Genomic DNA, 25822 nt, shown 5'->3' with positions numbered 1-25822 from the left:
AAACACTGAGCTGAACTAAATGTGGATTAATTTTTGTGTTTTATATTTTGTGTTTTTATGTGATTTGACTTTTTGTGTGTGGGGGGGGGTGTTGATGTTTTCTTTGAATGGGTTCCATGGCTTTCGTTATTTTGTTGCTGTCGTGGGGAAGATGAATTTCGGGGTTGTATACTGCATACATATTTTGATAACAAATGTACTTTGAATCCTTTGAATCACTGCCTCCTAAGGCTCCCTTTACCTTAATCTCCCCAAATCAAATATGCGTCGTTACATAACACCCAATCCAGAATTGCTGTTCCCCTCGTAGGCTCAACTACAAGCTGCTTTAAAAAGCCATCTCGTAGGCATTCTACAAGGTTCCTCTCTTGGGATCCAGGGCCAATCTATATGCATAGTGAAATCCCCCATGATTATTGTCATATTGCCATTTTGACATGCCTTTTCTATCTCCCATTGTAACTTGTATCTTGGTTACTGTGTAGAGGCCTGAATATAACTCCCATCAGGGTCTTTTTACCCTCTACCCACAAGGATTCTACATCCTCTGATCCAATGCCACCCCACCCTCTCTGCCTACCTGTCCTTTTGCTACAAGGTGTATCCTTGGATGTTAAGCTCCCAACTATAATCTTCTTTCAGCCACAATTCAGAGATGCCTAGAATATCATACCTACCAATCTCTAACTGTGCTACCTTATTCCGTACACTGCATGCGTTCTAATATAACACCTTCAGTCCTGTATTTGTCACTCTTTTTGATTTTGTTCTCATGTCACACTTCAACTCATCCCACTGACTGCAATTTTACCTATCAGCTGCCTGTCCTTCCTCCCAGTCTCACTACACACTGCATCTACTTGTGTACCAACTGCCTCATCCTCAGCCCTTTCACAATGGTTCCCATCCCCCTGCCAATTTAGTTTAAACCCTCCCCCGCAGATCTAGCGAACCTGCCCACAAGGACGTTGGACCCCTTGGGTTCAGGTGTAACCCGTCATTGGTCCCCCTCGGGTTCAGGTGTGTAACCCGTCATTGGTCCCCCTCAGGTTCAGGGGTAACCCATCATTGGTCCCCCTCGGGTTCAGGTGTAACCCGTCCCTTTTGCACAGGTCATACCTTTCCCAGAAGAGATCATAATGATCCAGAAATCTGAATTTCTGACCCCTACACCAGCTCCTCAGCCATGCATTCATCTGCCAAATCAACCTGTTCTTATCCTCACTGGCACACGTGGCACAGGTAGCAATCCAGATATTACTACACTGGAGGTCTGCCTAACTCCTATATTCTCTCTTCAGGATCTCCTGGCTTTTCCTACCCATGTTGTTGGTACTAAGATATACCAATACGTACCAAGATTTATGGCTGCTCAGCCTCCCTCTTTAGAATGCCATGGACCCAATCCAAAACAACCCTGAAGCGGGCACCTGGAAGTCAACATACCATCCAGGTGTCTCTTTCTGTTTCAGGATTTTGTTTTCTGTTCCTCTAATTATGGGGAAACCCTATCATTACTACACTCATCTTCTCCTGCTTTCTCTTCTGAGATACAGACCTAGAAACCTGGTTGCTGTGGCTTCCCCTCGTATGTCGTCCCCTCCCAACAGTATCCAAAGTGGTATACTTACTACTGAGGGGAACGGCCACAGGGGTACTCTGCACTGACTGCCTATTCCCTTTCCCTCTCCTGACATTCACTCAGGTACTTGCCTCCTGCAACCTAGGGGTGACTACCTCCCTGTAGCTCCTATCTATCACCTCTTCACTTTACTATATGAGCTGCCTGATGACACTGATGATGTTAATCTTTTCTTACTATTACACTGCACTGGACAGCAAAGGCCCATGTTCACATCTATTCACACTTACATAGCACTTTTGCATTTCTTTTATAACTTCCTAGAGGATCTTGCAGCTAATGAAGCACTCCTGTAAATGCAGAACCATCTTGAACCAGTTGCCAATACTCCACAAACAATGTGTCACGGTGGTATAGCGATTAGCATAACACTACTGCAGCGCCACTGTCTGTAAGGAGATTCTATCCTCTCCCCATGACTGCATGGGTGTCCTCTGGGTGCTCCAGCTCTCCCCAGTATTCCAAAAACGTACAGGTTAGTAGATTAATTGGTCACATGGGTGCAATAGGGTGGTGTGGGCCCCTGGGCCCAGAAGGACCTGTTACCGAGCTGTATCCCTACATCAATGAAATAATAAATAACATGTTAATGGCATGACGATCTGCAAAAGGAATAAATACCAGTTGGGACAATGAGGATCCAGATCTACCCAAACGTCACTGAGACAGCAAACAGGGTTTCAGAGTTTCTCACTTTTCTATCTTTCAATTAAATACCGAGGGTGTTTTTTGGGCTATTTAAAGTCACGTACATTCCTTTGTACCATTAAGCATTCATCTGATTGTCATCAATATCATGTGATGCTCAAGACGAATCATTTGTTTCGAGTCCACAAACATTTACAAAAAGGAGTACAATAATATCCAATCTGACACTTCTTTAATTCTTCCTCGGGCAATGGACAAACACTTCCTACTGTAAGTTCAGCAAAATTTGCTGCTCACTGTTTTAACGAGAAGGATATTTTAATGAAGGTCCTGGACTTTACTACAAGATTTTAAAACATGCTGCTTCTTCTTACTCACTGGCTCAGTATTTTCTCGGAGCTACAAATGTTACAGATGCAACTTGCTCAGTAAGCATCAAAATTAAAATGGAGCTTTTGCCCCAGTTTGGATAAAGTGCGCGGAGCTGCAAGGACTTTTCTGGCTGTGTCCTTCAGCGCGATTGTGACTGTCCAGATGCAGAACTGACTTGATTGTTATGAGTCCTGGAAAGCCACCAGGTGAGCAAGATCAGAAGTACTTGCTGTTAGAAACTAGGATTTTCCATACACTATCTGGGCAATGAAGTGGTGACTAGAATGCTCAACCCGGATAATTTCAGCTGTTGGTCACCTTCAAGGATTACAAATACATTCAAAAGGTCCCAGGTCACCAATATCAATAAGTGACTTTGGAAAGTTGGATCTCCTGTAAAAGATATTTTGAATTTAATTTCCACCCCACCCCCCCCTCCCCATTTCACATTGTTTTAATCTAGGAAGTCTATCCTTTTTGGAATGCAATCAAGCTTGGAATTTGTGGGTCAATCAAATGCAAGTGTTTTAAAATGACAGAGTAAATGGTAAGGTGAACGATTTGGCACGCCATGACAATTTATATTCCCAGTCTGTGCAGTAAAATTTGCTACCAAGAATCAGGATTTTGCAAGAAAAGCCTCAGAAGCAATGAAGGTGCTCATCTTCTGATGTTGACAGCTCACTAAAACTCATCACCAGTGACCCTAGATATCCTCATGAGGCTGAAACTCTTCTTTGTAGTGGTAATTCTGGCTTTCTGGTGAAAAATACATATTCTGTGTCTGCTGGACAGCTCAACCTGCATGAAAAGGATTTAATGGTGTCAAAAATTTCATCTCACTTATTGATTCAGAACAACAAAGTAACAAACCAGTGCACTATCTTTATATTTTTTTTTGTCATTAAAATTATGTTGGTTAGCTATGGTGCACTTTCACTTAGTGTAGTTAATTGTTAAAATATACTTAACTAGCATTGAGCTACACATGCCTAGTAATTATTGTTTTTAAAAACGGCTAAATGTCAAATAGAGGGTGTATGATAATTTAGATCAATGCCTGATAACGTGTACTTACCAACTTCCAATCTGTATGCTTCTATTTCAGTTGCACCACTGATATATTCAGAAGAAACCATCTCAGGTGAGGTTTAAGCAGGCACATGGTTCTTCTTTTACATTGATTCTCCTTCTGTAGTACACTTGGCTATCTTGATTGCAATGAATATTTCTTTACAATTTTTGAAAATAGCTTTAAATTGATTCTGAGAATCCTTTCCATGTCCTTCACTTAGTAGATTGCAGTTCTGCAGATGTTGAGCAACCTTGTCTGAAGAATCAATCCTGTATTCATTGCTCCATCTGTATATCCATTCTTAGAAGTTTGGAAATGTTAGGTAGACTGCATCTTTAGCACATGGTTTGCAAGATTTGCTATCTTTTCATTTGATCGAATAGTTTTGTTGTTTTTTTAAAGCAGGAAGTGGGAACAACATATTTTAATTCAGTGTTTCAAGGAACATTTTATTCATGGAAATACTGGGATATTTTAGTGTACACATTTCCTAAGAGTTTGGTAAATACAGTTCTCCATAAGCACCATCTTGTATTTTGTTTATTTATACATGTTTCTTAATAATGCATGTTGGAGACATTAAAAATTAACTGTCCCCAAGACTCTTTAAACGCAAAATGTATGGACTGCAGACCTTGAAGGAACGAAAACATTAGATTTATATGATTGATTGTTTCGTTGGAGTTTTTATTCCAGCTAGTTTTGAGGTGGTTTGGGTTGGCCCCCTAGGCTGCACCCATGGAGATTTATACAGTATTGTATTAAAGTCAGAGAAGACCAAAATTAAGTGGGATAAAAATATGGTATCAACTAAAAACTGCCATGGTCTCAGCAGGTTATGTTAAGAATTACCCCTTGTGTTTTAGCCCCTTAAAGAAACATTTCCAACTTTATCAGGTACTTAATCATCCCTCTAGCGACTGGCTATCACCGAAGACAGAAGCTTGTAACCAATTTTGATTTTCTTTCAAAACAAGGAGTCATAACCTACATTTTTAAAGATTTGAATGAATTAGGGAAACTAATTCTTGACTTCTTTCCTCCTTTACAGTCCTTAATGAATTGAGTCCACTAGGGTACTTTGTGAACTGACTCAAGCCACCTTGTGCAATTGTGCAACCTGAACCTTTGCCAACCTCTATTAGAAAGTTGGGTTAGCATGATTACCATAGCCACCAACTGTTTAAAAAAAATTAGTGATCATTCAACTTAATATAGTGAATGAGATTTCTTGTTCTTTCATGCCAACTAAACTTTTAATCTGAATGAGTTTATCAGTTGGTGACACTTACCTCAAAATTTTCTTCTAATTGAGCAGTGTGATTTAATTAAAAAAAGGTCCATTTTGTAAGAAACATAAATACCACAAAGGTATATTACATATGCTTTCCTAATACTGGGATTAATGAACATTTTTGGATTTGTACAGTACATATTGACCATGATATGTCTCGAAAGCAATTCTAACCAAGAATTACTCAGTTCTGAGAAGAAATAAAGTAAAAATATCATATATGTCCAGGAAAATAAAATACACAACTACCAGAAAAGCTTGCCCAATTAAAGCAACGGTTTTGAAAGCACTCTCACGCACATTGGTTTTACCAAATCATAACTGAAGAATTCTCAACAAGATATTGGAATAGACCCAACATTACATTAATTCCCAGATCTTGCCTATGAAATTTGAAGTCTTCTCTTATTTCTATATGATATATGACATTACAAAGAAAATCCAAGATAACTGATTATCACAACAATACAAGGTTAGGAAGAAAAAACAATTTTGAACCTTTAAAAAAAAATCAGATCCTACAACTGAAATAAAGAAACATGGCCCTGCAAGTACAAGTTTGCTGTTCAAAGCAATGAAACAGCTCCAATTAAAAGTGCCTTATGGAAGAGTTTAACTAAATTCTTGGGGAATTTTTGCTGGTTAGCTTATTATTGGAATAAGGATAATATTAACCACCCAAATAGGCCAGTCATTGTACAGGATAAATTCAATATATAAATATATTTATATACCTCCTTATAGTACCTTCCAGATGAAAATTTATGCCATAAAAATCAGTTTTAATACGAAAGGTAATTGGAAGTGAGTTGGAGAGATTTGCAAGATATGTTGCAAATCACTATCATTCATTATGCAGTGCTGCCCAGGGTGAACTGAAATCCTAGTAGGCTTTGAGATATCATTGCCTATAATTGCTTGTTAAGCATCATTTTAGGTAGGGGAATGCCTGGCAGCATCTATTCCATAATAGGTCCTTGTTAATATTTTGGCAACATTTCACACTATGAAAGAAAAGACTAAAAAGTGAGTGCATATTAGCAAAACTGTTGGAAACAATTTATAAAATTCAAAGCTGGCGCAGAGGTGATGCTTTATGTACAGTTTCACATCCTGGTGCAGTAGATTACCTTCAGCCAGTGGATCCAGGGTGTTGATCATTAGCTGAAAGATGCTGTTCCTCATGAGTGTGTTGTGCAGTGAAGCCGAGCTCCCACCCCGCTGCAGACGTGGCTTGGGCTGCGGAATAACAAGAGATTAATAAGCACTGCATCCATTTCGTTATTTGTTATGCTGGAAGCTAATGGTACCTGTAAAGTGATAAATATATAGAAATATAAACAGTGAATATCCTGGTTAGCTGTCAGAGTATTTTAGAGTCATGAACTGATTAAAATGCCCAGCCATGTCCTTTGATGGGCTACTCTATAACATGAGCAGTTCATTCTCGTACAGTTTCATCTGATAAGGATTAATATCATTTAGTGTATGAACTTAGTGAAAGATTTCATTCCAAGCTGCTTCCTGGAAAATATCATCTGCAAGGAAAGTGTTAAATCTGTATTAGGGAACAATTGTTACAAATGTTTTAAAAAAGTTGTTGCATAGATTCCTTATTGGCAATATTTTCCAGATTCACTCTTCCTCCCTTGATCTTTCCAAGGAAACTAATGTTAAGGGTCTTTGGACTCGACTTACATATTAGCAAGCTTTCACAATTATTTCTCGTCTTGGGAAAAGGTATCTTTTTAAAATACGCACAAATTTATCCTTCCAACCAATTCCTTACAAAAACAAATTATTAGAAGTCAGGGCCACTTCCCATCCTGATATATTTTAACAATTTGTACCCAGAGAGAATAGCTTGTGTAAATCTTATTGTTATAAATCATTTTGATCATGTTGTACTCTATCATTTACCTGCACTGCACTTTTTAGTAGCTTTTATACCTTAATTCTTTATTGTTATGGTTTTACCTTATTGTTGCTCAATGCACTGTATAATGGTTTGACCTGTATGAACAGACATGCTTTCCTCTGTATCTCAGTACATGACAATAATGAACCAATACTGATACCTATAAATCTGCAGAGTGCAAAAGGGGCAGATGTACAGAGTGTGAAATTCAATGAATGAAGAAAGAGTAAAGGCCATGCAAAGGATGTGTGGTCTGTTATTCTATTGGTAATGTCAGAAAAATAGAGAATTATTAAGAGGTGATATGAACTCCTAAAACACCTGCATCCTCTTTATTCTGCTTTCTTCAATTACACAGGGGACATGATCACTTATCATCCACATAACACACCTTTGCATTCAGCATTTTGCTTTTCTCTTTTTGCACACATACATACAAAAAACTGAAGTAGATGACTCAGTCCTTGGAGCTAGCTTCACTAATTAACAAGATCATGGCTGATCTGTCCTAAAATCTGCACTAAGACATAACCCTAGTAATATCTAAAAGATGATTTACATATTGTATCTACTGTATGGAGCTACAAGTTTAACCCCTCTACATTTTTCATAACCTTTTGGTCCGCTTAAAAGGTAGTTGTGTCAATGACTTGACTTGAGGAATCAGTCACTTGTTGATTTGCTACAGTAGATTCTTCTCAATTGCCTTCTCTGTCCTTCTAAGTTTATTTCCCATTGCATACTTGAGAACGATATATGTTTGTGTTTCTTAGCCATTTTGAATGGTAGAATTGAAAAATCAATTCTATTTTCAGTGAACACCATGCTTTCAGGTTGCCTGAATTTGCATTTGGCAACTTTTGAAAGTGCATCTACGACTGCAAGCTGCTTTGAAGTTCTGCATCTGATCATATCATCGCTTTGGGATGAATAGCCGAGTTTCAAATCTTGCTACTGCCATTGTCAGTTTTGAAACTTTTGAACTGGTATTGCCAATAATGGTAATGGTCTGAGACCAAAATTAGACATCTGTGCCATTGGAATTGATGAACTATTTATACTCCAAAGATAATTCCTAATGACTTTGTCTTAAAACCTTTGAGTATAGTTTTTCCTGTTCTTTCTTAGTGTATATGATGCTCATGCATTTGTTTTTCTTGTCCATTACATGACTTATTCCAGAACCTTCTCTGAAATTTGAAATATCACATGCCCATTTTATGATATGTGCTATGCTATGGTGACCAAGCAAGCTTTGCCTCCCATGTTTCCTGGTCATGTAGGTTTTCTTCATTTTTGTTTCAATTCTTTTTTTAAAATCTTTCTTCATTAATTGATGCAATGGCATTGGTTGTGTTTGAAGAACTGCCTAGGAAGGGTCAAAGTTCTCAAGTTTTCTTGCCTTCTTGACACTGAACAGCAATTTTTTTTGGAAATGTTGCTTCCTCAGAACGTTATTGCGGTTATGATAGACCACTTGAAGCTGAACACAAATTTAACTTCAGACTTCAGGTATCACGAAGGAACTTGGAGAAACTAGAAATTAAGTTTCATTTAATTTGTTTTGGGCACATGGCCAAGTGGTTAAGGCGTTCGTTTAGTTATCTCAAGGTTGCTAGTTCGAGTCTCAGCTGTGGCAGCGTGTTTGTGCCCTTGAGCAAGGCACTTAATCACACATTGCTCTAGTCTGTAGGAGGAGTGGCGCCCCACACAGACTTCCAATCTGCGCCTTGTAAAGCATGAAAATGCCCAACACAGGCCAGTCATGGTCTGAGTCGACGTTCCCTTCTCTCCCTAATTGCATAACTGTACTGATGCTTTGCAACAGTTCAACAAAGCTAAAAAATGTTTTGTTGATGATTTTCATTTGTATTCACTGTTTGAGGCTTCTTGCTTAAGAGTCCAATGCAATCAGCTATCTTTAATGGATTTTAGATGCCCTGATACCATTTTTCCATGATCACAATGTCCTGGTGAAACCTTTCACCATGCTTGTTACTGACAGCGCCAAGGTTTGCAGAGGTGAAGTCTAAATGAATCATAAGTGACATGATGCACTTCATGGCTTTACATGTAGTTTGGTGCTCTGGAGTTGCCAAGAAAATTTTCAACAACATCCTTGAATGCCTTCTACGTGATTTTCTCCGGTACCACTGGAAGCTCTTAGAATTGCCTGTTATTGATGACCTATTTCACTTGTAGACCAAAAAACATGCTTTCATTAATTTTGGCGTCAGTTATATCTGTCTCAAATATCAAAGCCTTTCACCTTCCTTGATCATTGCTTTCACAAATTTTTTCATAAGTCCCAGTTTTATATGAAGAGGAGGCAAAAATATCTTTGTTGGGTCTACAAGTGGCTTATGTGCCACACCGTTCTGGCCTGGAACAAATTACTTACAAAGTGGCCAATTACTTGCAAATTACCATAGATGTTCCAGTTGTAGCTGCTATACTGTACGTGCTTCAACAGGGCTTCCAAATTTCGGTAGTTCTCTTTCATGCATTCTGCGTAGTCAACTGATATTGATGGGTGGACATTGCCAATTGGTATTGAGGATGGACGTTGCTGATTGGTATTGATGGGCACTGCCGATTGGTATTGAAGGGTGGACATTGCCGATTGGTATTGATGGGTGGACATTGCCGACTGGTATTGATGGGTGGACATTGCCGATTGGTATTGAGGATGGACGTTACTGATTGGTATTCATGGGCACTGCCGATTGGTATTGAAGGGTGGACATTGCCGACTGGTACTGAGGATGGACATTGCCGACTGGTATTGATGGGATGGGTAGATATTGCCAACTGGTATTGAAGGGTGGACGTTGCCAATTGGTATTGATGGGTGGACATTGCTGATTGTTATTGAGGATAGATATTGCCAATGTGTAGCAGCACAGCTTTCAGGCCTAACACTGAAGAATAAAAAAAAAAGACGTCTTTGTTGTGGGTCATACTGGCAACCCAAGGCATGCCCAGGTATGGACAAGATAGAAAACTTTTCAGCTTACATTGCGGGCTACATTTTAATTGACTTATTATGAATTGAAATAACAAATGAAGGTGATACCAAAAAAAATAGCGTGTGATGGGGAAATTTCATGGTGATTTTCATGATCAGCAACCAAAATACATAAAATTCACCCAACAGTATTCAAGAAACATAGTCTTTGTTGTCCAGTGTAATTGCTTGCACATTTTTTTTAAACTGGTGCTATCGATATGCGTCTACTTTTAGTTCAAGATTTCTTTCTTTCTGTGTATTTTGTTCTCTTTTGGTTAACTCTTGAACATTCTAATATCTGAAGGTTTTCTTTTTCTGTAATTGTCTTATATCATCTTGATGCTGTAGGCAGTAATCCATACCTTGCAGTAGTTGCCCATGGTAACATGAACAAAAAAAAATCATAGATTTACACTATTAGGTTGCTTTGTGTAGGGTTACAGGCTTTACGTATATTTGTTGCCAAATATTACTGACTTCCTCATCCACATTCAATTGACCTTATTCACATTGCAGATCTAGTTTCATGAAAACTTTGGCTCTTGCCAACTCTGCAACTACATCCTTTGAAGCAGGTAATAGAACTGCTTGTTATCAATTGCTTGGTTCAATGTCACCTTGTAATCACCTCATGACATCTAAAGTAGTTAAAATTGTTGGACTATTTCAATTGATATTGACCGCTTTGGTTCATCTTCACTGGAACTTGTTTCAATTTATCTAACTCCCTGCCTGGCTCTTTAATCCACGTGAGGCAGGTTAAGACTTTCAGCAAATTGGCTTTGCAATTGCCTTGAAATGAATGTTGGCAGTATAACCTGTAACACCCACATCAACATCAACGAACATTTCTGCAACAGCGATATCCAAGTGCAATTTTGAAATATCCATGCTTAATGCTTCTTTCCAAGGACAACATTGATGCTTCAACCAAGATTGCTGATTGGCTAGTGCAATCAGCCACAACTTTTGGTAGCTATTTGGCTTCATAATAATTTTGCATCTTCTAAAGTCTTCAGATTTTGAGTTTACTGTACTTTTCTTCAGTGTTATTTATATTCTTAGACATACTTGAATAATTTGCCGCCATGTCAATGGTGCACCAACTATACCTTTGTCTGGCATCACTCTGCTTTCCAATGTTATCACTGGTAACATAAGTATTTTACATAAAGCTAATTTTCCATTGTTCTTGATATCTTTAATTCTATTGGGACTTTCTCTGCAGATTTTCACTGACACCAATTATAGGAAGTGTTTTAGCTACAGATTTCCTGTTAAGGAACCTTAAATTACCTTACAATGAATTTCATTCATTAACAGCAGCTCATGCCCATGTGCTTCCTGATTTTGCTTCCAAACTATTACCTTCTATGGCTAAACAATCATTACATTTCTACTCAAGTACCTGGCATTGAGCAAAATTTCTCAATCTTCCTCAATTCAGTTTTCAGCTAAAATGCAAGATCCAGCTCAAGTTTACTCAGTAATCCGACCACAAATTTGACACACTGGACATGGTCACAGAAAGTACCTGGGTTGCGAACTTCGACAGGATGACATACTCACTGACAGTTTTGCTTGTCATCTGATTGCAAGTTCCCCAGTTTGTAACTCTCCACAATTTGAGTGGTTTGGAGTATAGTGATTCTGTACCTTTTCACCTTCTCACTAAATGAAACATCATTTGCTTTCATAATCTTAGACGGATTGTTAAGTGCCTATTTCAGAAGACTTACCTTCCAACACATGAGTGTAGCCTTACTTTATGCAGCTGGATTCTCACCTTCCATTTCCACTGCATTATTGTTTTGAGGAAGCATTTCTTTATACTTTTTTGTGCGAGTTAAAATTGCTGGATTATTTCAACTGATGTTGACCACTCTGGACCATCTTCCCAATCACATACGAAAAATGCTAATGTAATTAACTCAAGTCTGAGGAGCTATTATGTCCTCTACTCTTTGATGCTGTTCTCACCAAAACAGCTAAAGCATAGTTTCCAATTATTTTATTGTATATTTAATGGCCACACAATTTAACTCAATAACTGCAACACTGTTTTCATTGTGACTGCTGTAATGCTGGGTCCATTGAGGTCTCTAATTCCAGTAAGATGGCGGTGTGGTCAGATGCAGCAGCTTCTGTGCGGTCAAGCAAAGGTGTTATTGTCTTTTTTAGACATTTGTTATTATCGCAAGATCCTGCTGGACATTAAGAACTTAAAGTACTGCAGGTTTACACCATCAGTGAGTTGCTCGTTGCTCATTGGTAAGAGAAACAGAAGGAGCTGGATTTGGTGTGGACCATGACGCTGCCTGTGACGAAGAGGAGTTGGTGTGTGAGGGAGGTTGTGAGGTTGCACCCTAACAGAGAGTGATCATCTTAGTTGCTTTTCTTGTGATTGCAAGATCCTGTTGGACATTAGTAGTGTGCAATGTTGCAAGTCCAATTTATTAGTTTATTGGTGAACGGCGGGGGAGCTGCATGGCTTCGGTCGTAGCAAGGACTAGGCTTCAAGTCGCAGTGTCACCTATCTGCAGCCGCCTGGGGAAGGCAGTGTGGCACAGCGTCCATGCCGAAGTTGGTGCTGCCCCCCAGTGTTCGATCAGCAGAAGACAAGTTATATTTTGTTCGACTAGAGTGCTGCAACATTCATGGACTCAACAACATGGCTTGGACTCTTTTTTTTTGTATGACTGTATTTTATGGCTATCTTATATGCACTTGCTATCTTATATATCTTACATATGTGCTATATGTGCCTTGTGCTGTGTATGTTTGTTGTCACTGTGTTTTGCACCTTAGCCCCAGAGTAACCCTGTTTTGTTTGGCAGTATATACGAGTATTCATACATGGTTGAATAATTAAACTTGTACTTAATCCTAGTGTACGCAAATACTAACGATGTTGGTTGGATCTGTAACTCTTGTCCAGAAGAATCATGCTAATCCTAGCCAAAGTGTATGTCTTCATTATCTGTACTATCAATCGTCTCACATACTGTATCATGCAAACATTCACTATGCTCAGTGACTTTGACCTGACGGTGTCAACCTTTTAGACACTTTATAACGGATGTGTAGTTTTATTCTAATTGCATGTAAAGCTAAAAATATGAATCACTAAGGCACCTGGATCATTGCTAAAGAAAATATATCTTGTTTATTCCACTTTAACTGCACTGTGCATGGTTATGTTTGTCATACTACTTCAAGCACACATCACAAAGTTACATTTACTACAAGCTCTATAACTAAATGGCGAGTTTCAAAAGAGGATGCAGGAATAGTTGTCAGGGTTGTTAACAATGCATGTGGGATTATTGACACAGTTAACATTTAGATAATTATGAGTAAAAATGCAAGCGGAGATAATTAAATCAGGGAAAAGGGCCTTTTCTACAGATACTGGAGAAATTGGTATTGCGCTCTCCGTAAAAATGATTATGAGGGCATCCAGTAGGTGTTCAAAATGCAAATGGCTTTTCAGAAATAAATATCTCCAATGATTAAAAAAAAAGGTTGGTAAAGGAGAGGAAATGGTATTGAGACAATGTGAGAAATCATTTCATTTTCAGTGAGTTATATCAGTCTATGAAAGCACTGCTTGACTGACTCAATTCCCTTTCACAAAAGGAAATATTAAAAGGGTGAAGATCCAATTGGACAGCTCTGCTGAAGAACCACTGCACTCAAGGCAGGCCAGATGACAGAATGACTATTTCTCAGCTATAACACCATATTCAATTGAATTTAAAGAACACAACTTTCTTATGAGTTAACGTCAACAGTACTGCAAATCACAGGAATGAATTTTAATGAACAGTTTGCTAAATTTAAAATTATAGTTTGCACTCTGAAGCAGAAAAAGCAACATTTTGAAAACAAATTTAAAAGAGATCTGATGTGTCTATTAAACTACAGTGTGGTTACAACTAGATTCAAATCAGGAAGTGGGGTCTCAAGCTGATTAAGATATTAACTACTCCTGTTTTAATTAGTCCCCTGACCATTATTATCCTCTGCAGCTGGACATTGTGCTATTAGTCAATGCAGTCAGTCATTCTCAGCATTTAACAAAACCAATTTATCAATGAATTTCATGCAAGCCTGTGTTCGGTATTCAGATATCTTGCAACCAGCAAAAAATTTAAAGACACCTAGAAACAATTACACCACATGACAAAGGGTGGGAAGCCAAGACACACATTAATGACTAGAAATCACAATAACATCACCACGATAACTAGTTACAATTGCTCCTACCGTGAGCATGTTGGGGTTCTTCTGACCAGCATTGACATCCTGATGATTGCCCACCATTACATGTAGTGAAGGGTGGGAGGAGTGAATAAAACAGTAAATCATAATGTAATAAAGGAACATAAACAACTGGCAAAACAATTATAAAATAACTCATTTTATAATTAGAGGAAAAAAATTGTATTACACAAAAAATGAAGGCATTTCAAAGAAATTTTTGCATTGAAGAGTTTGGAAATGTTGCAGAGATTACATATTGTAGCCGACAGACCAAGAAATAGATAAAGTTTAAGTAAAAACAAAAATACTCTTTCTGTATAGGTACTTTCTGCAGGATTAAGGACTTGCTGAGATGTAGTGAATGAAATTATTATTCATTTAATGTGTACACTGGATGAGTGAAATTGATAAAACAATTTTTCCATGCTCAGCCACTAATCCCACTGAAATGGTTGTTCAATTTACTTTAACAAAGTAGTTACATGTTTGGAACATCTAATTTAAAATGTTTTCTTTAATTTAGTGTTACTTCTGGTAATTTCAGATTTTATCATCACCTCCTATTTCCTCCCCCCACTCCAGACAAACCTTTTATTATTTACCAGTCTCTATACCATTTACCTGGCACTGTCACTATCACTTAAACTCGACTCATCTGATCACAGACCTTTCCTTTTGTGGACTGAGCAGTTTCTCTGGGGAGGAAAGGAACTGTTGCCATTTCATGTTGAGACACTACATCAGGACTGAGGGGGGGAAATGGGGGATAGCCAGTATTAAGAAGTAGATGTTGTCTCTCAGAATTCCCTCCAGTAACTTCCCTGCAATTAAAGTCAGGTTCACTGGCCTGTCCTTGCAGCTCTTCTTGGACTATGGATCTGTGTTAACCACCCTCCATTCTTCTGGAACTTTATGATATATGATTACACTACAGCCGTCACGGTTATTCTGCCTTACTCTCTAAAGTTATTTTTCCATTTGCAAGTCCTGGTTAAACCAGTAAACCAAGGCATTTTAATAAAGTCAACAGATTTGCAACTCTCATTATAAAATAGTGGAGTTTGTTGTCAACATTTTACTCCAGGGGATCCCTCAGTTAATGGGTAGGGGCCTATAGCATAAAAAAAGGTTGGGAACCCCTGCTTTATTTAGAGTTAATCTAACTAAAGTTTGAGATGGTGAACTAACTTCAACAAATGGACATTTAATACCTACTTATAGCAATCAGCTATGATTTCTGTAGAAAATCATGCACTAAGAAGTAATATTCAAAAGATTCAGTAAAAACAAATGGACTTGTCATGTCATTTTCAAAAGGAATGAACACTTGTCTTATTTTACCAATGTAATTATATGGTGAGATATTTAGTACTACCTTCTGACAGCAGCTTCCAAAGGCTCAAGCAACATAACTCAGCACTGTTCAACAAGCACATGGATCTTCAATTGATATTCAGCGATGGAGATTCTAAGACACTTTTTGGATCCATTCTGTCGAGGAGTGTTATTATTTGAGTATCTATTTGGAATTAGCCAAGTGTTCTCTCATTGTTTTGATGAGACTGTAGCTTTCACATAATATAACCTTCCAGGAAAATTCATCAAATTTATGATTTAAATTCAAGGCATAGTTAGATAGTGTCATACATGCCCATTAGCCTCAAAGATACTCAGCTAATATAATGAAACATTTGTAAATTGCAAATTGGACCTTTTGAAATTTGGTTGCAGATAGTTGCATTATGACTCATGGAAATTATTTTATCATCCTTTAGCTACTTATTCCACAGTTATGGGTAAAACATAGATATGATGTATCCAAACTGATTGTAATAATTTATGAAAATGAGCTACCTAATCATCAATTCGTCAGCATGGACATCAATCATCAGTGACTTAGAACTCAGTACCAGCTACAATCTTTCTGCTAATAACTGATCCAGTAAAAAAACAATACCAAGCTGTGAATGGGAAATGCCCAGTAATCCTTTCAGAACCGACCTCCTCTATGTCATGTACAATTTTGGATAAAGTATTCACCTAGAATTTCATCTTAATCACAAAATATCCTTGCAGATTTCCATGACATCAATCTAAACAGTTAAGCCAGTACCCCTCAAATGTTTTGCTTATTAACATTCTCAGAGTTCTATTATTATTACTACCATCATTAACAGTCTCAGGCCACATTTAGCTTCAAAGAGTTTTATCATCAACAGGTACATTTACCACTTTGGCATTTAGTTTTATTTAGAACTGATTCCATCCAGCATTGCTGTGGCAACCCCCCACCCCGACCCCATGCCCATCCAAGTTTCTTTACAACTAAAGACACTAACGCATGTTATTTTAAGGGATTTTGTTTCAAAGATTTTCTAGTCAAATTCATATCAATAAATTCTATACACATTCACAAGAAAAATTAGACAAGCTGATGCAATCCAATTGGCATGCAACACAGCTGAAGATAGGCTGGACTTGTTGTGAAAGGATTTGCAATCAAAGTGCAGAGGCGCACCTGGTTTTAGAGACTTTTTTTGATCATATTTACTAAAGCTAAATTATGCAAAAGGCAGAAGTTTAACCAGCAGCAGCAAATGTCAAGTTTACTGATGTCAGTGATGAGGGTACAAATCTCTCTGGAGGGGGAGAAATAGCCAAGCATTTGCTACCTACAAGTTGTTTCTGCTTTTAGTTTGAAATCCATTCTGATATAGCCATTAAAGCTAAACTAATTTCTTTGGAAGTGAGAAAATAGGCTGCAAATGAAAACACAAGGTAGTGGAGGGAGGCGCATTCATACTCATTTTCAATACTTGTGTAGAGAAATACACATTCCTCTTTCAGAATGGAACATGCCTGAACTTTCTTTTACTGAAGATGGATATCAGGTAAAACTTAAAATAAGATTTCTCTCGCTAACAGTACATTACCAAAGAGGCTTTAATCACGGTTAAAACCATCTATCTCCAATAATTTTTCCCCGAGTCCATAGTGATACCAAAACTTTTCGTACTAATCCATCTCAAGTGTTGCAAGGACTAACTCTGAAATGCAAGGTTGACTGGAGAAACTTTATATATCTTTATGCAATAGACCAATGAATGTTATCACCAAATAAAAATAAATCTTTTTTGAACATAGCTTTGGAGTTTAAAGAGGTGGCCTCTCTCTCCCACCCGACACTTATCCCTGCAAGTAGCCAATGTGCTACACCAGCCCATTCACCTCCTCCCTCACCTGCATTCAGGGCTTCAATCAGTCCTTCCAGCAAATCTGCAGGGGTCGTCTATTGCATCCAGTGCTCCTGATGCAGCCTCCTCTGCAGTGGTGAGACCCGTCGTAAAATTGGGAGGCGATTTCGTCAACCTCTGCTCCATCCGCCAAAATCAGAACTACCCAGTGGCCAAGCATCTTAGTTTGCATTCCAACATGTCTGTCTGCTGTGCTATGATGAGACCATCCTCAGGTTTGAGGAGAAACACCTTACATTCTGTCTGGGTAACCTCCAATTGACAGCATGAATATCGATTTTGCCTTCTGGTAAATAATTTTTCCCTGCCCCTCCCCTCTTCCTGTATTCCCCTCTCTAGCCTCTTACCTCTTCACACCTTCATATCACCTCACCCTGGCAACCCTCCTCCTTCCCTTTCACCTATGGTTCATTCTCCTATCAGATTCTTTTCTCTCCAGCTCCATACCTCTCCCACCCGTCTGGCTTCACCCATCACCTTCTAATTATCCTCTTTCCACTCTCCCACCATTTTATTCTGGCATCTCCCCCCTTCCTTTTACAGTCCTGAAGAAGGGTCTCGGTCTGAAATGTCCATTGTTTATTCATTTCCATGAATGCTGCTTGGCCTGCTGAATTCCTCTAGTATTTTGTTTTGCTTTGGATTTCCAGTATTTGCAGAATTTCTTGTGTTTATATTTAAAGGAAGCTTTTACACTTGTAACATTTGCATTGCTCTCTATGGGTCTTTCTTCAGTCCACTGCCAAAATTCCGTATTGCCATTTTGCATCATGTGAATAATTTTGATGAGGGTGTAAAAGTAACATTTACAAAATATTGTTTCTAAAACAATCTGAAATAATATTTTCTTGTACTGTACCATTTTGATGGGAATAGCTATAACTTCATTTTAACCTCAGATCTGTTTTTCATGAATTAACTTCTTGGCTGGATGAAATTGAAGGTCACTGGTAACAAGCCCAATTTAGTTTGTATTCACTCAATTATTTACTTTGGGTCCAATAATCCCCAAGACCTGCTTCACCAATAGGCAAATTGTTTGCAAATGCATTGTAGGAAAACCGACCAAGTTTTCTGGATCCACTGAATATTCTAGTCAGACTGTTTGTGATGTATTTCATTGTGCTGGGTGAGAACAGTTGATCAACTCAATTCATTGCCGAGTGAGTTTGTGTGTGTACAGTACAGTAGTACTATAGGTTATACTTTAGCCTTGTTTGTATTCATACTGGAAGAAATCATAGAGGTATACACCACAGAAACAAGATCTGCAGCCCATCACGTCCATGCCAAACCATTAAGGGGCACATCTATGTTAATCCTATGTATCAGCACTTGGTCATTAGCCTTCTATGCTTTGGCAATTGATGTGTTTCCTGAGATCTTTATTAAAATGTGTGAGAGTCATTGTCTCCATCACTCCATCAGGCTGAAAAACTTCTAACTTCGAACCCCTCACCCTTCAAAGAAGTCTAGATACACATTACAACACATAAAAAATCCTGCAGGAACTCAGCACCTCTTCCACCTAAACTTATGTCCTCTGAGTTTTAAGTATCTTTAATATGAGGAAAAGCTTTCCACTATTTTCTCTAGAATGAATCTAAATTGAGTTATAGCGTGTTCCTAAGTCAAGGACACAGCCATCACAGAAGTGGAGAATTTTCTCAAATTATCATCTTTTTTTACATCACAAAGCAATCTAACAATCAGTCCTATTCATTTTTAAAAACATCGATGAGAATAGATTTTTATAATCGAACTACTTCTGACACATGTGGACATAATTCCAATTAGAATCTGAAAAAAATTATTAGCACAAAAAAACTGAAAAAATTCAGTTTCTCATTTGTTTTGATGCCAAGAACAGATTTAAAATTCTATTTGGAGATAATTGTGGTATCTGATTATTGGCTTTACAAAGACTTCAAAGAGGCCTAGATACTCATTACACACACAAAATACTGCAGGAACTCAGCAGGTCAGGCAGTGTCTATGGAGAGGAATAAACAGTCGATGCTTCAGGCTGAGATCCTTCATCAGGACTGGAAAAGAAGGGGGAAGAAGCCAGAATAAAAAGGTGAGGTGAGGGAAAGGATTCCAGGCAGGTGATAGGTGAAACCTCGTGAGGGGAAAGGTGGGTGGGTAGGAAAAGGGGAAATGAAGTGAGAAGCTGGGAGGTGATAGGTGGAAGAGGTAAGGGGTGGAAGGAGGAAGAATCTAATACCACATTGTGCGTTTTGCCCAAGATCTCTAGCATCTGCAGAATCTCTTGTATTTACTGATACTCATTGTCTTCTGGGGTGCTTTACACCTCTTGGCACATTTAAGCTATATTCTTCACATGTTTTTATCTTCAAAGGGGAGCTGAAATGTGACATTAAAGAATGAGTACACATTTTAGCTTGTCTCAGGTCAGCGTTAGCAGAATCAGAATCACGTTAATTATCACTGAGGTGCATGGCATGAAGTTGTTTTGTGGAAGCAGAACAGCGCAAAGACAAAATTACTATAAATAACAAAATAAAAAAAGGAAAACTGAAATAGTGCCCAGGGGCTCATGGACTGTTCAGAATTCTCATCATGGAAGAGGGAGAAGTGGTTCTGAAATCACTGAGTAAATAACTGCAAGCTCTTGTACCTCCTTCCCAATGGTAGTAACAGGAAGGCTTGGTGAGGGTTCTTTCTTTTCTTTTTAAATCTTTTTATTAATTTTCAAAATTATAAACTCAATAACAAAGTTGGTACAAAGAGATTGGAATAATCTTAATCAGCATATACAAAAAGGATTTTAAGTAACTTAGGTATAATAGACTTCCAAACTCATAATGAAATTAGTCATAAAAAAAAAGAAAAAATATATATAAACAAAGAAAAATCCCCAAAAGAAAAAGAAAATAAAACCCAAAAAAACCCAGAACAGAACAGGGCTAGACCAATATCTTGAATCAGACACATTCAGTTATGTCGTCAACTTCGCTCCTCTATTCATATAGTTTAAGTTTAAAAAAAAGATTCAGAAATGTCAGATTACATCATATGAAAATGTTGTATAAAAGGTTTCCAAGTTTCTTCAAATTTAACTGAAGGGTCAAAAATATCACTTCTAATTTTTTCTAAATAAACTTAATATAGTTTGAGAAAACCATTGGAATGTAGTAGGAGGATTGATTTCCTTCCAGTTCAACAAAATGAGGGTTCTAAATGATAGTTGCTGCCTTTTCGAGGCAGTGACTCATGAAAATGTCCTTAAAGGTGGCCTGAGTCACACCCATGATGGAGCTGGGCGAACAACCGCCTGCAACATCTTTCCACCCTGTCAATTGGAGCCTCCATACCAGTTTGTGATACAACCAGTCAGACTGCCCTCCACCATACACCGGTGGAAATTTGCAAGAGCCCTTGGTGACAAACCAAATCTCCTCAAACTCCTAATGAAATAGAGCTGCCAACATGCCTTCTTCATGATTGGATCAGGCCATGGGGCCTGGATAGATCCTCTGCATTCCTGACGTTCAGAAACTTGAAGTTGTTCCCCCTTTCCACCACTAACTCCTCCATGAGGACGAGTGTGCATTTTCCCGACTTCCCCTTCCTGAAGTCCATCATCAATCCCTTGGTTTTGTGCACAAGATTGTTGTTGCAATGACACTCAACTAGCTGATCTACCTCACTCTCGTATATGCCTGCCTCCTCATCGCCATCTGATATTCTACCAACGACAGTAGTCATCACCAAATTTATAGATGGCATTTGGGCTGGGAGATTCACCAGTGGGTTGGGTTTTGGCCTGAATGAAGAAACAAAGCAGAACTGCAGTTCTGTGCACTATTAATCTGAGTAGAAAATAACATTAAAACTGTTCCCTTTATATAAACTTCTACACCGGGTTGGTGTCAAATGCTTGATGAAATTTGAGTTCCTGCTGTAGTTTCTGTTCAATCACTGTACATTAAATTACCGCTTATTAATACAACATGATGTATCTTTTCTTGGACTCCTACTGAAACTCAAAGAATGTATTTACTTTCAATGGTTTAAAATACTTCTTTCTAATGGTTTAGTAGCTAACTGTACACTAGCTACGTTGGATCATGACTCCCTACCGGAATCCAAACATCAATATCACGGTTAAACCTCCATTACTACAGGCTGCAGCGGAGATATCCCATAGATGGTAACATAAAGAAGAGGGCAGACATGATGAAGTTCCTTTGTTAAGTTAGAATGCAACCATTTAGAGATAAATCCCTTGGAGCTCAACGATGAGGAAGGGTTGATGGAAGACAACATAAGGCGAACACCATTTAACAGTCAAGTTGGCTCAAAGGGAACTGTGTGTCACATTGGAAGGAATGTTATTTTCAGTAATGCTTCAGAGTTTTCTGGTGACTTGAGAAAGATAACAAAGAGTTTGGGGCAGCAAGCTTCTGACCAGAAGCCTGTGCACTAGGAAGTAACAAAGCCGTTAGGTAAGGGAGAGGGGGCATAGATGGAGCATGGTTAGAGAGATCTTTGTTTGAACTGGGGAGGTAACAGCTGTTTCGAAGGGAAAGGGGAAAGAACTTCAGTAAAAGAACCAAGCTGATTATCAGGTTTTCAGAGGGGGAGAGATTCGAAGGATCAGTAGTTGTGAATCTTTTACAGGATAAGATCTATGATTTGGACAGGGAAAAAGTGGGAAATTACAAAAAAAAAGATTTTCTGATTTAAATGGATAATTTATCAGGAGTGTGACTGCAAATTGCACGAACAATGATCTATTTGCTGAGTGAGGGTGTCAAAGCCAGAAATTACCAAGCCATAACTAAACTTCTCCTGACAGTCAAGGAGAAGCTCAACGTATAGAAAATTAACTTAGATTCAAAGACCTCCTGATATTGTGCTTTCTGAGAATAGTCCAGTAGTCAGTAGACGGCAGGAAACAGAGCAAATACCTGTAGTTATCATTACTGTAGCTTAATGATGAGGCAGATAGAAGTACAATCCTGTTCTGACTCACTGCAATGGAACATGTGAACATTGTAGAGTCTGCCACCTAGTGGCCCACATGGAGGCCAATTAAATGAAAAATGCAGATATACACTCACTGGCCACCTTATTAAGTACAGGAGTGGAAGCCAGTGAGGTCTTTTCCTGCTGTAGACCATCCCTTTCAAGGTTCGACATGTTATGCATTCAGAGATGTTCTTTTGCACACCACTGGTGTAATGTGTGGTTATTTGAGTTACTGTCGCCATTGAACTAGTCTGGCTATTCTCCTCTGACCTCTCTCATTAACAAAGAGTTTTCGCCCACAGAACTGCCGCTCATTGAATGTGTTTTGTTTCTCGCAACATGCTCTGTAAATTCTAGAGACCAATAAGTGAGAAAATCCTAGGCAATCAGCTGTTTCTGAGATACTCAAACCACCCTGTCTGGCACCAACAACCATTCCAAGGTCAAAGTCACTTAGATCACATTCCTTCTCCACTCTGATGTTTATTCTGAGCAAATGAACCTCTTGACCATATCTGTATGGTTTTATGCATCGAGTTGCTGCCACATGATTGGCTGATTAGTACTTGCATTAAAGAGCAGGTGTAAATGTGTATCTAATTAAGTGGCCGCTGAGTACAAGTTTATGCCTTGATATCTGCACAAATAAATGAATACTCCACTGCCCTTAAATGTACTGATATCAATCAGCACGGTAGAGGAACAGAACATGTTCTGTTGAAGACAGACCTTAAAAACCAATTCTCAGGTAGCTTCAGGTAATTATGATTGCAATGTCCTGCTGTGATCCAAACTGCTCACATCGATGTAAGATGCCAAACGTTTGGAATGTTGAAACTACTGTTAAATGTGACTGCACACACACAGCAGTACCCTGGGCAACAGAGCTTCAAATAGTTTAAAAACAACGGACAGACTAGCACTTAAAGAATTCCTCACACATCTCCTTCATAACTTTTTACGCAGACTATTTCTTCAGTGCAGTCATGTGTAATGCAGGAAATGCTACAACCAATTTGCACACTGTAATTTCCTACAAGAACAATGCGTTAATAAGTGTTAATCTGCTTCTGCAGCTTTGGTGCAGTGGTGCACCTGGTAGTGCTGTTGTCTCAGAGCTGTAATGACCTGGATTTAATATTGACCTTTGGTGCTGCCTAGAAGTTTACATGTTCTCCCAATGATCACATGGGCTTCCCCCAGATGCTCCCAAAGACAAGCAGGGAAGTTGGTTAATTGTTGACTGTAAACTCCATCCAATATAGATGATTGGAAGGAGAATTGGCGAATATGAGGGAGAGAACAGGATGGAGGGAAAGGTTGGTGAATGGGATTACTCAGAGACCAGTACAGATTCAATGGGCTGAATGTATTACAAATAGAAAGCAGGTTTGAGAATATCTGGGAAAACGCTCCTACTTTTGAAAATAGTGCTGTGAGATTATTTATATCACCTGATGGGACTTTGATTTAATTCCTCACCCATGGCACTCTTGACAATGCTATACCTCATCAGAATTGGAGTGACATGTCAATTTAGGGTCAGTGCTCCATTTTTATAGCTGGAGGTGAGCCGTCTGACTCTGAGACGACGGTGGCACCAGCAGATGCATAACTCGCACACAACAGTACAAGTTACAACACTGACATACATCCCTACAGGACAGTTAGACTATTGCCTAAATCCATGCATGATTGTTGTCAAAACAAGTGAGAGAATTTGAAAGCCTCTAAGAATGGCAATCTGAAATAAAAGCTGACAATATTGGGAAAAAAGTGCTGGTGAATTATAATAGAGGCAATAACAACAGTTTAGGTTCATCATCCATGAAGAGTTCCAACTGATACATTATATTTTTGTTTTTAGAAACCAACTTTGGATCTCCAGAGTAACACATACAAAATGCTGGACGAACTCAGCAGGTCGGACAGCATCTATGGAAAGGGATAAACAGTCAAGATTTCGGGCCAAGACCCTTTATCAGGATTGGAAAGGAAGAGAGAAGAAGCCAGAATGATTTTTTCCTCCATCTTCATTGACATATCTCTAACCACTAAAGGCAGCTATTATTAACATAAAATAATGCACTCAAATAATCTATTTGACATATTTAAAGCACCACCCCAATCCAGGCTACATTAACTAGTGGAATTATCCCTAACTACATTAAGAATAAATAATGTAGACAGCTTCAGGAAAGTTTCGAATCAGCAATTGTCTTTCAGTATCAATACTAGAAAAGATACTGTGCATTTAGTTATTACTTAATACGATCCCTGCTAGAATGATTCTGCACTCTAGCAGGGATTATATTAAGTAATGACTAAATGCACAGCAATACACATTTTAAAGAAAATTGATTGCATGTATAATTATATATTTTATCTAAAATATATCTTGCACTTATCCCATGACTTTCAGTCTGAAATTACTCTGCATGCTCAGCAAGATGCCTTGTCAGCCCTGTAGACAAGGCAGTCAAGAAACTATTCTGCATGCTTGGTGTCCAGTACTATACTATGGAAATCAGCCCACTTTTTGAGAAAGGAGTCTCTCCTTTCATTATTAATTTTTAAGATGTTGGAGTGACTGAAGATTCACCTTTTAATTAGGGACTTTGAGGCTCCTGACCCAAGGTGCCTTCCATGACTCTACTGCACATGACAGCAATTCCCATGCTAAATCTTCCAACCTTGGGAAACAAGACAGGGATCAACCAACTTTCTTTTGGTTCCTGAGGAAATTCATGGCATGTTGCCAGAATTTAAGCAATAAAATTAAAGCAGAAACAGAGAGCACAAATTTATTGCTGTAACTTATAGGCTTCATTCACCCCTTTGTCTGGAGCAGCAATTGGCTCTTTACATCTGACATACAAAGTCATATTTATGTAGAGTAAGTACAAAAGTCTTTGGCACCAGAGATTTTTTTTTAATATATGGTTTCAGATCCTACGACCTCCACAGAGCCCTGCTCTCAACATCATCGAGGCTGTCTAGGATTACCTAGAGAGACAAGCAAACAAGCCAGCCAAAGTCTGCAGAAGAACTGTGGCAAGTTCTCCAAAATGCTTGGAACAACCTACCAGTTGATCTTCTGATAAAACTGCACGACAGTGTACCTAAGACAATTGATGCAGTTTTAAAGGTAAAGGATGGTCAGGCCAAATATCGATTAGTTTACTGCTCTTTATCGCATTTTTAAAAAAATATTAGAAACTTAATTTCATTATTCTGAAAGCATCTTCACTTTACAGATTTTTTTTTACATAGTACTGTAACAGATGCTCAGAAAAACAGGCTACTTAAGACCCAGGGTCAGTCAGTCAAGGTGACCAGGATAAC

At 38.5% G+C, this 25822-nt stretch overlaps 1 protein-coding gene across 3 annotated transcripts in view; it reads right to left on the bottom strand.

Moving 5' to 3' along the window:
• The window catches only part of slc24a2 (solute carrier family 24 member 2), a 259466-nt gene that overhangs the window by 72041 nt on the left and 161603 nt on the right, over positions 1 to 25822 (bottom strand). For 2 of the 3 annotated variants that reach the window (XM_063069018.1, XM_063069019.1), the window contains exons 3-4: positions 14229 to 14267; positions 6162 to 6270 (exon numbers count right to left, since the gene is read on the bottom strand). In XM_063069018.1, coding sequence (XP_062925088.1) covers positions 6162 to 6270; positions 14229 to 14267 — 148 coding nt within the window. The remainder of the gene's footprint in view (positions 1 to 6161; positions 6271 to 14228; positions 14268 to 25822) is intronic. The other variant, XM_063069020.1, reaches the window with a different exon arrangement.

Source organism: Mobula hypostoma, chromosome 16 (assembly GCF_963921235.1).
Source record: "Mobula hypostoma chromosome 16, sMobHyp1.1, whole genome shotgun sequence".
In the NCBI taxonomy this organism is placed as follows: domain Eukaryota; kingdom Metazoa; phylum Chordata; class Chondrichthyes; order Myliobatiformes; family Myliobatidae; genus Mobula; species Mobula hypostoma.
This window is presented reverse-complemented; position numbering and strand designations above follow the sequence as displayed.